At 42.2% G+C, this 13098-nt stretch overlaps 2 protein-coding genes across 2 annotated transcripts; one reads left to right on the top strand and one right to left on the bottom strand.

Annotated features, from left to right (window-relative positions):
• Positions 1-410: 410 nt before the first annotated feature.
• Positions 411-4103, top strand: LOC120726464 (XK-related protein 8-like). The gene is made up of 3 exons (XM_040020063.1): positions 411-768; positions 1205-1395; positions 2611-4103. The coding sequence occupies exons 1-3, from the start codon at positions 461-463 to the stop codon at positions 3276-3278; spliced, it is 1167 nt and encodes a 388-aa protein (XP_039875997.1). The 5' UTR covers positions 411-460; the 3' UTR covers positions 3279-4103.
• Positions 4104-4764: 661 nt separating this feature from the next.
• On the bottom strand, positions 4765-8390 carry LOC120726460. The gene is made up of 2 exons (XM_040020055.1): positions 6363-8390; positions 4765-5307 (listed from the first exon to the last, which is right to left on the bottom strand). The coding sequence occupies exons 1-2, from the start codon at positions 8388-8390 to the stop codon at positions 5119-5121; spliced, it is 2217 nt and encodes a 738-aa protein (XP_039875989.1). The 3' UTR covers positions 4765-5118.
• Positions 8391-13098: the final 4708 nt, after the last annotated feature.

Below are 13098 nucleotides of genomic sequence, written 5' to 3' on the forward strand. Positions count from 1 at the left end.
CAAAGAATTTGTGTTGTATTCTGTTTATGCGGCATAAGCCTGAAGGACACACGTTGGGAGTGAGAAATAACTTTATTAAATTAACACCAGTATGAGAAGATCTGAAATATAAATGGTTTAATGCATTCGGAATGATCTCTGCTGATATCAAAAGTCCAGATCGTTGCTTATTTTTCATTTTTCTCTCGTCAATCTTAATGTGTTGACGTTGAGTTTTTCTTCTTTTATTTTTGTTTTTACAGTTTTAGGTTGTTTTAAGTTGTATTCATGTCTCGGTGGACATACTACAGTTATATGTATTATATGTATGCATGTGTGTAAAATGGTACTATATGTCTTTAAGATGTGTGGATCAGTTTCTAGGAGGTGTTTTTTAAACACTGCCTCTTTCAGTTTCAGTTTATGAGCTTGTCTTAAACCTTAACATATAGTTGCTTTAGAAGCAGGCCATCTAGTCAGCATGCCGGGCTCTGAGGATGAGTTTAAATGCTGCACTCGGGACTTTCTCTTCACTTGTGTGAACTTGTTGTCTTTCCTGCTTGATATAGGGCTGGATATATGGGCTGCTGTGTCCCTCTACAAGCAGGAGGCCTACGTGTACTTCAGCCTCCTGCTGCTGTTTCTCTTGGGCTCATCCATGTTGGTTCAGGTGTACAGCTGGCTGTGGTACCGCTACGATGATTTTAAGATGAAGACAAAGATTGAGAAGAAGCCAAGCCAGTGCCAGCTCAAGCTGCTGCATGTTTTCCAGCTGGGGATCTTCTTCAGGTTGTTTCATGATGATATTTGTGTGTTAATAGAGCCCCAGGCACCATCTTTACATTTCCTCACCTGTTCCTTGAAATATTTGATTTATAGGAAATAAATTTACATGAACTTGTTTGTTTGGCAGCTGCACTACAGAAGTACACACCTGCAGTAACATTAAATCATCTACAAATTGTTCTGTTTAATTTTCTCTTGATTTTAGGTTTCTGTTTATAGACCCATGAATCATACATTCATTTTCTTTTCAGTATATAAGCTAGTCACATCAATTGCTGACTTACTTTTTTACTACTTAAGTTCTGTAGATTTTTCTTTAATATAATTGGGTAAAGCCTGTTTTGTTCGGACGTTTGTTGCTCCTTTTCTGCTTCGAGATCTTTTCAGTTCAGCGTGTCTGGTGGGAGGATTTGTTGTAACTGGTTCTTCTGGTTCTCAGGTATGCAGGAGTCATGGAGAAGTCTGTGCAAAGCTTATACAGAAAGCGCGCTGACGCTGAGAGTGTGGCCAAGTTTCTGAGACAGGATCTCCGCATTTTGCGCTTCATAGAGACGTTTTCAGAGAGCGCCCCGCAGCTTGCTCTCATGCTCACCATCATTCTGGACAAATGTCGGCTGGATCCTGTTACAGGTACAGTTTGTTACTCAGCTTTTGGGCTGGGGCATAACCCCAAAGTGATAGGTTAAGTCTATCACAGAGAGACAAACAACCATTTACACTCACATTCAGGAGAAATGTGGAATTACCAATTAACCGAACTCTAATTGTGTTACTGTTAACTGTGGGAGGAAACCAGAACACCCAGTGGATTGTGGATTTGAACCACAAAGCGATGGCATACACGTGGTGTGTGTGTGGCTGTCTGCCTCTTATAACTCCAGTGGTTTTCCTGCAGTTTTTGAAAACTCATGTGATCTTGTTAATTTCATGAGTCCAGAAACTAACCACTCTTACTAGATTGTAACAGGTCATCTCACCAGGAACAAATTAAGTTGCTGAATTTCATACAGATCCGACATGATTTAATTACTTTCACCATAGAAACATGATTATTTATAATTATTTTCTTCAAATTACAAGTTAGACTTTTTTAATGTAACAACCACCCAATTTACTTTTTTCAGTATACCAAAAAAAAGTAGAGGCGGCTGCTCGACTTGACTGAGATGGATGCCTTCCTCAAACCACGATCCAAAGCACGCAAGACTGAAATCCTGTGCAGTGTCGCAGGATTTAACATATTAGCTATATTATTGACTTATTTCACTCGAACATGATATGAACAATTTAATCATGTAGTTGCTACACTATATAGTTACACTTAACTTTAAAGCATGAGTCACTTGTGTTAAATACATGCAAGCTGCTTATGTAAATCCAAGAGCTGGCCAATCCCTTTTTTTCAGTGTAGATGATGAGGAACACTGAGGAACATGTTTCTGAAATTGTTCACTTACTCGTCCAGTCTTCTTTTGCCTCCATGAGACGTGTTGCTGCCATCAAATTCAAAATTGCTTCAATTTTTGTGTGAAATCTGGTCATCAGATTTTGGAAAGTGAAATTGCAGCAGACAATTAAAAGCATCTTTGCTGGAGCTCACACTGAGATGTGAATAGAAGAGAAATAAATATACTAACCTGCTATAATTGGTTGATGTGAAAATGTTAAATGCCAAATGATCGCTGTTTCTGTGAAAACAATCATCATACAGTCGAAATAATAAAATACTGAATGACAAAAAATGTTTGAAAATATTTGGGGTTGCTTTTTGAACTCGTAAATTACTTGGATCTTCTAACAAAGAATCAGCGTTTGTTCTGACTCTGCCCCTCGCTCTCTCCTCAGTGTTGAAGGCCATCGGCTCGACTTTGTCCATCGCCTCCTTTTTGACCACCTACGATCACTCAATGCGCACCTTCCTGCCAGAGAAGGAAAAACACCACATGATCTCGTTAGTTTTCTACTTCATCTGGAACCTGGTTCTCATCTCTTCTCGCATCGCTGCTCTCGCTCTTTTCGCCTCCGTGCTGCCCTGCTTCATCTTCGCCCACTTCATCTGCTCTTGGCTGGTTTTATTCTTCTTCGCTTGGCGATCCAAGACCAGCTTCATGGATGACCCTCGTGGAGAATGGCTTTACAGAACCACTGTTGGCCTCATTTGGTATTTTAACTGGTTTAGTGTGGCCAAGGGGATGAGGATCAGGTCCGTGCTCTATCACGCGTATATCCTTATTGATATTTGCATCCTCTGTGGTTTGTGGTGCTGGAAGATGAGCACAGATCCTCCTGATTTTGTGACACACCCTTTAACCACGGCTGCCTGTGTTATTGCAGTTTACGTCCTTGGTCTGTTATTTAAAGTTATTTATTATACGTTCTTCCATCCAAACCTTGATAAAGATAAGCTGAAAGGGGCCACCATCACAGAGGAGCAACCTGAAGATGAAGAGCGTCCCCTTAAGGCCACTGACAATAAAAGAATGAGGAAGCTGGCCGAGAACTTCTTCTGCTGACCTGCATCATTTGACATCCACAGGATGTGGAGATTAGAAAGAGACTGAGTCATGTAGGTCACAAAGCTGTGTAGGACTGAGGACTCTGACCTGCTGCTTGATTAACCACAGATACATTATCTTATGATGATGTTACTCAGGTTTATCTGGGGATAAATTTACAGAAAACACTTTTCTCTGTATTAACTTGTGCTTTCCTCTAATGAAGCATTTAAAATGCCTCACTTGTTACATGCTTGTATGAAATAGTGATGGGTTGACAAAGAGATGAGTTTGCTAATGCTAATGAATGGGTCTGCCTTCCTAAAATATATGACAGTATTAAACCAGTATAAAAATCATGTTTACAAAATTTTTTTAAATGGTCATTTTAAAGGTAGAACGTTGAATGGCCTTTCAACATTTGTGTGTGTGCTTTTTAAATTCCCATTTCTATACCATTTTGTGAGCATCTTTTTCTTACGCAATAGTGGTGATGTAGGAGGTGTGAAATAGGTATAAAGGTATTAACGAGGTATCAACAACGAAGCAGCAAAAATACAGAAAGTGAAAGAAATAAAACATAAACATTGATAAAAACCATTTTGGTTGTAGGTGTTAACATGTAATTTAACACATATTAACTATGTAACCTTATACTGTATTTGAGGGTTGAAGTTGTCTGTGTGTGAATGTGCACACGTGCATGTGTCTTTGGAGGAGTGTGCAAATGCATAAATATATAAAGAACTCTGAAAATCTCAGTTCTTTCTGCTGCTTAGTGTGGAAAAAGTAAGGAAACAACTAATTAAGTAAACATAATCAGCTCATACTATAACATCCTTATGCTGGTCTCATGTGTAGTGGCAAATTTCTGTACAAAGCTTCGAAAAAATAATTCTTCCACTTCTTAATGTGAGCTGTTCAGATTGATTTCTGACTCGTACATACAAACAAAAGATGTCACGGTCAAAAAACTATTTGCTGCTACAGCGCACATTTCCATTGCCGTCCTGGCTCACTCTAACCTGCTACCACACATGCGCTGTAATGTTTTCTTGCCCGACACAAATTAAACGCGCAGCATTTATTCTCTAACAACATATTTTACAAAATCAAACATGTAACATAATAACTGAAACAGTATCAAAAATATTTCTCTATAGATTGGCTCTAACATTTCCAGCCCCCTAATTGGAGGGCGTGAAGACTGACAATTAGCGAACACTTACAAAAGAGCCAAATAACATTAACACTTCCTGTATCACACATGGTCATTCATATTATCTTTCACAAAACCTGTAACCGACCAGAACATATACTGTATTTTCTCATTCCAAGTTACATGACATTCTCACAGATCAAGCATAGCTTGTCAATGGGTCTCTCTAAGGTGTTAATCTTTGTCTTGATGATCACACGCGCACCAGACCCTTAGCATCTGGAATGACACGAAGAACTCTCCCCAACATCCACGAGCTTCTTGGTGCTGACTCGTCGACCACCATTACAATGTCCCCAACAGTTACGTTTCTTCTGACCTGAGTCCACTTTTGACGCTCTTGAAGCATAGGCAAGTACTCGCGCACCCACCTCTTCCAAAACAAGTCAGCAAGATATTGCACTTGCTTCCAACGGCGGCGGGAGTATGAGTCTTCCTTTCTGAAAAGTCCAGGAGGCAAACCCGGCTTTTTCTTCATCAGTAGCAAGTAGTTAGGAGTCAGTGGTTCCAGGTCTGTTGGATCATCTGTTACTGTAGTCAGCGGTCTGTCATTTAGTACTGACTCCACTTCACACATTGGTGTCAGTAAACCTTCATCATTGACCAACTGTTCCTTCAGTATAGAACTCAGGACCTTCCTCACGGTCTGATCTGCCTTTCCCATATCCCTCCAAAGTGAGAACCAGCGGGTGGGTTAAATACCCACTGGATTCCCTTTTGCATGAGACAATCTAGAATCTTTGACTGATTCCACTCTTGAATGGCTTCGCGTAAGTCCCGTTCAGCAGCGACTAGGTTGGTGCCATTATCTGAACGCATGACAGATACCTAGAGCTGGGCGATAGAACGATAACGATATGTATTGCGAAATAACTTTTCCTCGATAGAAAAGTTAAACTATTGCGATAGGCCTCGTCTCTCTTGTCCTCTTTAAAAAAAAAAGAAAAAAGAACAACAGCCAATCCAAATTAAGTAGCGCAGAGCCGATCCAATCACAGCCGCAGTGTCACGTCACGTGACTTGTTACGTACAGCACAAGTGCCAAGCCGCACATGTGTATTTGTTTGGGAAGCAGCCGGCTGCCGTGCCGCCCGGTAATGGAGGAAATGAGTGTGCCGACTAGAGAAAAATCAACCGAGCATGACCGAAGGTTACCGAAGAGAAAACAGATGATGGTTCCAATGCCGGAGAGACTGTCGAACGGAAGAGCCATAGAAGTTCCGTAGTGTGAAGGTATTTCAGCTATTTCAAGTCTGACAAAAAACAGAGTAGCGCGCACTGTAAATTGTGCCGAAAGCAAGTCTGGAAATACAATAAAGCGGTGCATGCTCAATCTCTGACTGGAAGCGCTAATTCATCATTCGGCTTTTGTCAGACTAAAGTAACTGTTAAAACTGTTTGAAAAGCTAAGCTATACAACAAGGAGAGATTGAGAATTTCCTTTTAGTTCTCAGTTTATTTGATATTGACAAAAGTTAGTCAATTTTGTCTGTTCTTCTGTAAAACAAACTAAGATTTATTTTTAGAATTAATATTTTGTTTCTAAGTGAAATTGACAATTTAGTCGTCTGTTTTGTTTGTTCCATTTTGAAACTTAAACGCTTTAGCGGCTGCCTTTTGTGTAGTTTGCAATATTTGCCTTTATTTATCTGAAAAAGTCTCATGTTCCTCAAGTACATCTACCCTGTTGAACTTATTGGAAATAAATATTTAAATCAAAACAAGCTGCTGATTATTTCACATTTTACTTGTGAGCAACGGCACATTTAAATCTTACAAATATAGTTATTTGGCTTATATCGTGATAGATATCGTTATCGCCTGAAATGAAAAAAACATATCGTGATATGAAAAAATCTTATATCGCCCAGCTCTACAGATACCTGACCTCTTCTGCACACAAAGCGTCTGATGGCGTTCAGACATGAATCAGTGTCCAAAGTGTGCGCAATTTCAATGTGCACTGCTCTTGTTGTAAGGCAGGTAAACAACACACCATACCTTTTTACTGTGCTGCGGCCATGCTTCACATCAAACGGTCCAAAGTAATCCACCCCAACATTAGAAAAGGGGGGTTCATCAGGTAGAAGCCTATCCTCTGGCAAATCTGCCATCTTCTGTTCCAGTGGTTTGCCTCTAGTTTTCCTGCAGATTACGCACCTTGACAGAAACTTCCTCACTTCTGAGTTAGCGGATGGAATCCAATACTTCTGTCGCAGCCGTGAAAGCATATACAGTCTTCCACAGTGCCCAATGTTCTCATGTATATCCTGCAAGAACAGTGTGGTGATATGTGAGCCCTTTGGGATAATGACTGGGTGCTTCACATGTTCTGGCATCCCAGCAGCTGTGAGGCGACCACCAACTCTCAAAACTCCGCCCTGCATCACGGGATCAAGTTTCCTCAAGTGACTAGTCTTTGTCACACACTTGCCTTTCTTTAACATGGTGATCTCTTCTTGGAATTGTTGACTTTGACAGAACTTAATGATCTCTGTCTCAGCTTGCACCAGATCTTTCAGGGTAAGTGTTGTCTGCATTGATTCGTTGTCTTGTTCTTTCTGTTTAACGTACGTCTCTTTCCTTTTTTCACATCGTCGTAGCAGTAAGTCTTTGAGTTTGATCATCCATGCCACAGCTCTCTTCACTCGATGCCAGCTGGAATAGTGATCGATCAGCTTGTTCAACGTGTGAACATTCTCAGCTGCATTTGTGAGATGTACCATGGTTGCATGCCTCACTTCGCTGTCATCTTTATCAATCCTTTCCTTGTCAGGTCTTTCTGGCCACTGTCTTTCTGGGGTTTTCAGGAAAGCTGGGCCGTGGAACCAGCTTAGACTCTTCATGAGCTTAGATGGTGCAAGCCCTCTGGATGCACAATCAGCTGGATTGATTGCTGTACCAACGTACCTCCACTGCTGAGGATTTGTTAGCTCTCTGATGACCGCAACGCGATTGGCCACGAATGTCTTGAAGCGAAGATTCTCATTTTCAATATACTTCAACACAGTTGTGCTGTCAGTCCAGAATGTAGATTCAAGAAGATTCATCTGAAGCTCCGTTCTTAACATTTTGTCTGTCTTTGCAGCAACCATAGCTGCAGTCAACTCTATTCGTGGAATAGTGGTTTGCTTCAGGGGCGCCACACGGGATTTTCCCATCATTAACGTACAGTGAACCCGTCCGTCATTGCTGGTCATCCTCAAGTATGATGCTGTTCCATATCCACTTTCGCTCCCATCAGAAAAATGGTGGAGCTGTGCTGTTGCGACAGGACCGAAGTCCAATGGTCTCACACACCTGGGTACGGTTACCTCTGACAGCTGGCACAGCTCTCGTAACCACTTGTTCCACTTATGACTGAGCTGTTCTGGGATCTCATCATCCCAAGCAAGACTCTCCCTGCATAACTGCTGCAAGATCATTTTTGCAGGGAGAGTTCCTGGGGAAAGGAATCCCAGTGGGTCGTAGATGGAGCTGGTGACGGAAAGTATTCCACGTCTCGTGACAGGTCTTTCTTTGATGTTAATCCTGAACTTGAATGCGTCAGACTCAGGGCACCATAGAACTCCTAAAGCACGTTCCATAGGCAGCAGGTCATGGTTCAATTTCAGGTCTCTGACATCTTTGGCTCTCTCATGCTCAGGGATGAATGAGAGCAAGGCACGACTGTTGCTTGTCCATTTTGTTAGGTGAAATCCTCCACCAGAGCACAATTCAGTGAGGTCTGTGTATAACTCCATACCTTGAGTTTCCGTGGCAACAGACTTCAAGCAGTCGTCAACATAAAATTTTTCCAGAACTGTGCTTACAGCTTCAGGTGATGATTTGCTGCGGTTCTCCTCTGCTGTTCTTCGCAGTGCATAGTTGGCACAACTGGGAGAAGTCGCACCGAAGACATGCACCATCATCCTGTACTCAGCAATGTCTCAATTGAGGTCCCCTGCTGGCCACCACAGAAAGCGCTGCAGGTCAGCATCGTCATCCGGGACACGCACCTGATGGTACATTGCTTCGATATCTGCTGTAAAGGCGATAGACTCTTGCCTGAACCATGTCAGCACTCCGATCAATGAGTTTGTTAAATCTGGCCCTTGTAGGAGTTCACTATTCAGTGAAACTCCTTGGTAGCTGGCAGCGCAGTCAAAGACCACCCTCAGCTTCTTTTTTTGTGGATGGTATACCCCATGGTGGGGAATATACCACTGTTGTCCTTGCGGTTTAACTGTGTTGTTGGAACCTCAACGGCATATCCCTTGCTCAACATGTCACTCATGAAGGCAGTGTATTCTTCATGGAGTGCAGGATTCCTTTTCAGCTTGCGCTGAAGGCTCAGTGCACGCTGTAACACTGCACTTCGATTGTTCGGCATCTGAACGCACGACTTCTTCGTAGGAAGACTTATGGAATAGTGCCCATCAGTGAGACGAGTAGAGCTTGACACAGACTCCATGAAGTGGTGGTCCTCTTGAGACATTCGTGCTTTATCATCACAGTGACGCTCTGGAAAGTCGTGGTTATACTGTCGTACAAGCAGTTGTTCCACGTTGTCGATGGCTATTCTGTTCACAATAGCACATGGTTGTACATCATTGGCTGCAGTATCTGTTTCTCTGAGTGGTCCATTCAGAATCCATCCAAGTGCTGTCTTTACGGCATATGGACCATTGTCCTCACTTGGGATCACCTTCCATGGCTCCAAAATGGTGTATTCTTTAGTTCCAATGAGAAGCTCCACTTCAGCCTCAATATGAGGCAACCTCACCTTGCGTAGGTACGGCCACTTGTCAACCTCTTTCTGGAGTGGGATGTTCTCTCTGGAAACAGGAATACTTTTCTGTGTGAAGACCTTTGACAGTGCGATAAAGTTGTTGTCTGCCAGACTGCTGACTTCCAATTCTGTGAGCACATAACTCTCCTCTCGACTTTTGGAATTTATGGTCCTCAACGTTAGCTCGGTTCGTCTGCCTTGCACCTTCAACTGCCTTGCCAAGGCTTCGGTGCAGAACGATGCAGAGTTACCTGGGTCAATGAAAGCGTAAACCTCCACAGCCTTGTCACTCTTGCAGGACTTCACCCTTACAGGTACAATGGCAAGCACGCAGCTGCCTCCAGCCCCAGTACAGGCCCTTGTCTCCTTTTCTTCAAACAACCCGGTAGGCCCTTAGCAGTGCTACCCGTATTGACCTCAGCGGGAGATTTCTCTTCCTCATAACTTGAGAAGTGCAACAAACTTGGATGATTGAGTGAACAAACCTCGCACACCATCTTCTTTTTGCAATCTCTGCTCATGTGAGCCTTTAGCAGGCATCCAAAGCAAAGTCCGTTTTTCTTCAAGTAGTCCACTCTATCCTTATGAGTCTCCTCTCTAATCTTGTAACACTCTTGCAGTGTATGAAGTTTCCCACAGAACATGCAAGGTCTTGTGAAGGCGCAATTGAGTGACAGGTCACTCTGGTTCTTACTCACTCTGCTTCTTTTGTCCATTTCTGAACCTTGGTTAACCTTGATAGCAAAGCTGCTCCCATGTCTAATGTCTTTCTTCAACTTATTTCCTTGCTGTGGCTTTTTCATAACCTTGTCTGACACTGCTGTTTCAAGATCGCCAAAGAGTGGGTCGGACATGATCTTTGCTTGGCGTTCAACGAAGGCCACCAGCTCTGTGAATTTTGCTCTGTTGCAGCGCCACTCCTGGATATCATATGCATGGATTCTCCAGCGCTCTCTTATTTTAAATGGCAACTTGGAAATGATGACCCTCATAGTTGCAGGGTTGTCCATCTCTTCCATATAGTCCACATCCTCCATGGCATTACGACAGCTCACCAGGAATACAGAGAATGCGCTCAACGCCTTTCCATCTTCAGCCTTAATTTGTGGCCACTTCAATGCCTTCTCAATTAGCGTGCTAGCAATCTGTAACTCATTTCCATATTTATCTTGAAGCAGCTGCAGAGCCCTTTCATACCCCCGATGTTCAGGCATATGCTGACAACTCCTCACAAGATCACGAGGCTCGCCTCGAGTATACTGCTCCAGAAAATATAGCTTGTCTGAATTGCTATCAGCTCTGGTGTCAATAGCGTGCATGAATGCCCTCATAAACGACCTGTACTCCAAAGGATCTCCGTGGAACACTGGCACATCCCTTTGTGGTAACCGAGCCAGCTGTTGGTTCTTTACAAACATCTCTGTGATATCTGCCTGTTTCTGCATAACTTGATAAAGCTCACTTGGTCCGGTCTCCTGAAGTGAGACACCATCTTTGCGTTGGCTCGGCCCCTGCAGTGGAGTTCTATGTGTCTTAGGTATGGCCCCTGCTGCAGTACTTGGATCACCAGGATTCCTCCAAGAGGCAGACCTCTCTATCTCTGTTGGCTTCCCTGGTGTGTGTTTTACGTTGCCATGACCATTTTCGTTATTCATCTTCAGTCGGTCACGACGTGGCATTACCGTAAGTCTGGTTTCACTCACTTGAGACTTAACCCCTTCACATTCTTCATACACTTTCACTCTGGCAGTAGACACTGCAATGGCTGTTTCAATTTCCAGTCTTTCCTTTGCAGCTTTAATTTCTGCTTCTTTTAACTCTAGAGCCTGTTTTTCTTTCAGTGACGCTGCTCGTGCCATCAGAGCTGCTCTGTTAGCTTCTTCCTTGACGCGCTCTGACGATGCTGTCGACACCCTTGACGTGTTGGATACTTTAGACGTGTTTGACACTCTAGATGTTTTTGACACTCTGGATGCACTGTCCATGGAAGTTATCTCTTGATCACATGTTTGTATTTCAATCCATGTATTAACTCTATTAATGAACTGCAAACATCGTTCTGACATTGGCTGAAACCAAAGTTGTTGGTCAGCCTCCTTTTCCTCCTCATCTTTAGTACACAGCAACACTGCATAATTGCATTCTTGTTCGCCGTGTTGTTGTGTGTAGGCGTCCTTATGCCGACGATCCGGTGATTTTTCTATGTCTCAGTCGGTGGCTCCACCGCGGAAAACATTCCTCCGTTACTGGCTAGTTTTTTGACTTTTATGTAGTGGCGAATTTCTGTACAAAGCTTCGAAAAAATAATTCTTCCACTTCTTAATGTGAGCTGTTCAGATTGATTTCTGACTCGTACATACAAACAAAAGATGTCACGGTCAAAAAACTATTTGCTGCTACAGCGCACATTTCCATTGCCGTCCTGGCTCACTCTAACCTGCTACCACACATGCGCTGTAATGTTTTCTTGCCCGACACAAATTAAACGCGCAGCATTTATTCTCTAACAACATATTATACAAAATCAAACATGTAACATAATAACTGAAACAGTATCAAAAATATTTCTCTATAGATTGGCTCTAACATCATGTGTTCGTTTTCCCCTTTAATTCTCTTACTTCACTTAATTTCCCCCCTTTTTGTGGTCAGTGTGTTTACATTATATATTAATGTGTCAGTGCTGTGTTCCTGTAAAAGAAGCAAAATGTGCACAGGTTTTAGTTTGTGGATGTTTGGGATCAGGGCAGAAGTTTTAAAGGGTCAAGATGAGAAGGTCACAGAGGAATCACCGACCTTCCAGTGACCTGCCTCAAGCATATTAAAGGATCCAACCTGTGCTGTGCAGGCTGCTCCTGGGATTTGTACACAGTTTAACTGCTTATTCACATTTCACATTGTGATGTAACAAAGCAAGTGCTCTGACATTTTTACTGCAACCATATTTCAATATTTTCCAGCCGGCCATTTGTGCTGTTGCAGCTGTATGGTGAGCCAGAGTTGTGCAAGCTCAAAGGGATTTTGAACACATTGTGTTAAGGTTAAACAGTGAGTTTCAAGCACATCGCTCTGGCTTCTAGTTAGAGATCAGATCCTGTGAGACACTCACAGAGGGAGTTTTTTAGTTAACTGTTTCAGTTAATGCAGCTCCAATATGAATTACCAGTGACAAAAAAAAAAAAAACATTAACACAAACTTACAGCAAGCACATGATAAATCCATTGTAGTCTGTAAAAACTGAGCCGGCCTTGCATCAGCATAACCACTGCTACCACTAAAATTGTTGAGTACTCTGTAATTTATGGTACAGGTACAGCCTGAGAGAATGCCTGAGTTTGTGAGCCTGAGCTCAGGCCTAATGCACTGACTTAACTTATTTACAAACAACTCTCCTCACACATTTGCTGATCCACCATGACAGAAGTGTAGCAAAAGTTACACATGAAAAGAAAGTAACTGAAACTTATTTTCCAAATTTACAAATCTGATCACACAAACAGCCAGTTGACTTAGTTTGGCAAACAGCTGTCAAGTTTGTTTCATCTGTTTTTTTTATCAGTTGTTGATGAATTTGTTGCTGCTCCATATCAGTGCAATTTATGAAATATAAGGTTAGCAGATTTTGACAATTAGATGGACTATTCTGCATTCAATGTTGTACACAATGAAAAAAAATCAAGCAATTCAAATGAGATGAAGCATAATCTATTTTATTAGTTAAGACATAGAAAACAAAAAGTTGTTCAAACTGTTACCAGATGTCTTTTTTCACTTGACTAAACACGCTAAACATTTGCAAATGCAAACAAAAAAAGAGCTGAGATGAAATAAAAGTCGAGTTAAACAA

Source organism: Simochromis diagramma, unplaced genomic scaffold (assembly GCF_900408965.1).
Source record: "Simochromis diagramma unplaced genomic scaffold, fSimDia1.1 OVJJ01000753.1, whole genome shotgun sequence".
Classification (NCBI taxonomy): domain Eukaryota; kingdom Metazoa; phylum Chordata; class Actinopteri; order Cichliformes; family Cichlidae; genus Simochromis; species Simochromis diagramma.

Bases quoted from the DNA above. Each gene is read 5' to 3' on its own strand.
- LOC120726460 (XM_040020055.1), bottom strand. From the start codon at position 8,390: ATGATGGTGCATGTCTTCGGTGCGACTTCTCCCAGTTGTGCCAACTAT. The intron at 5,308-6,362 runs GTATCTGTAGAG...GCCCAGCTCTAG, and splicing joins TTGTGTGCAGAAGAGGTCAG to GTATCTGTCATGCGTTCAGA.
- LOC120726464 (XM_040020063.1), top strand. From the start codon at position 461: ATGCCGGGCTCTGAGGATGAGTTTAAATGCTGCACTCGGGACTTTCTC. The intron at 769-1,204 runs GTTGTTTCATGA...TCTGGTTCTCAG, and splicing joins CAGCTGGGGATCTTCTTCAG to GTATGCAGGAGTCATGGAGA. The intron at 1,396-2,610 runs GTACAGTTTGTT...CTCTCTCCTCAG, and splicing joins TCGGCTGGATCCTGTTACAG to TGTTGAAGGCCATCGGCTCG.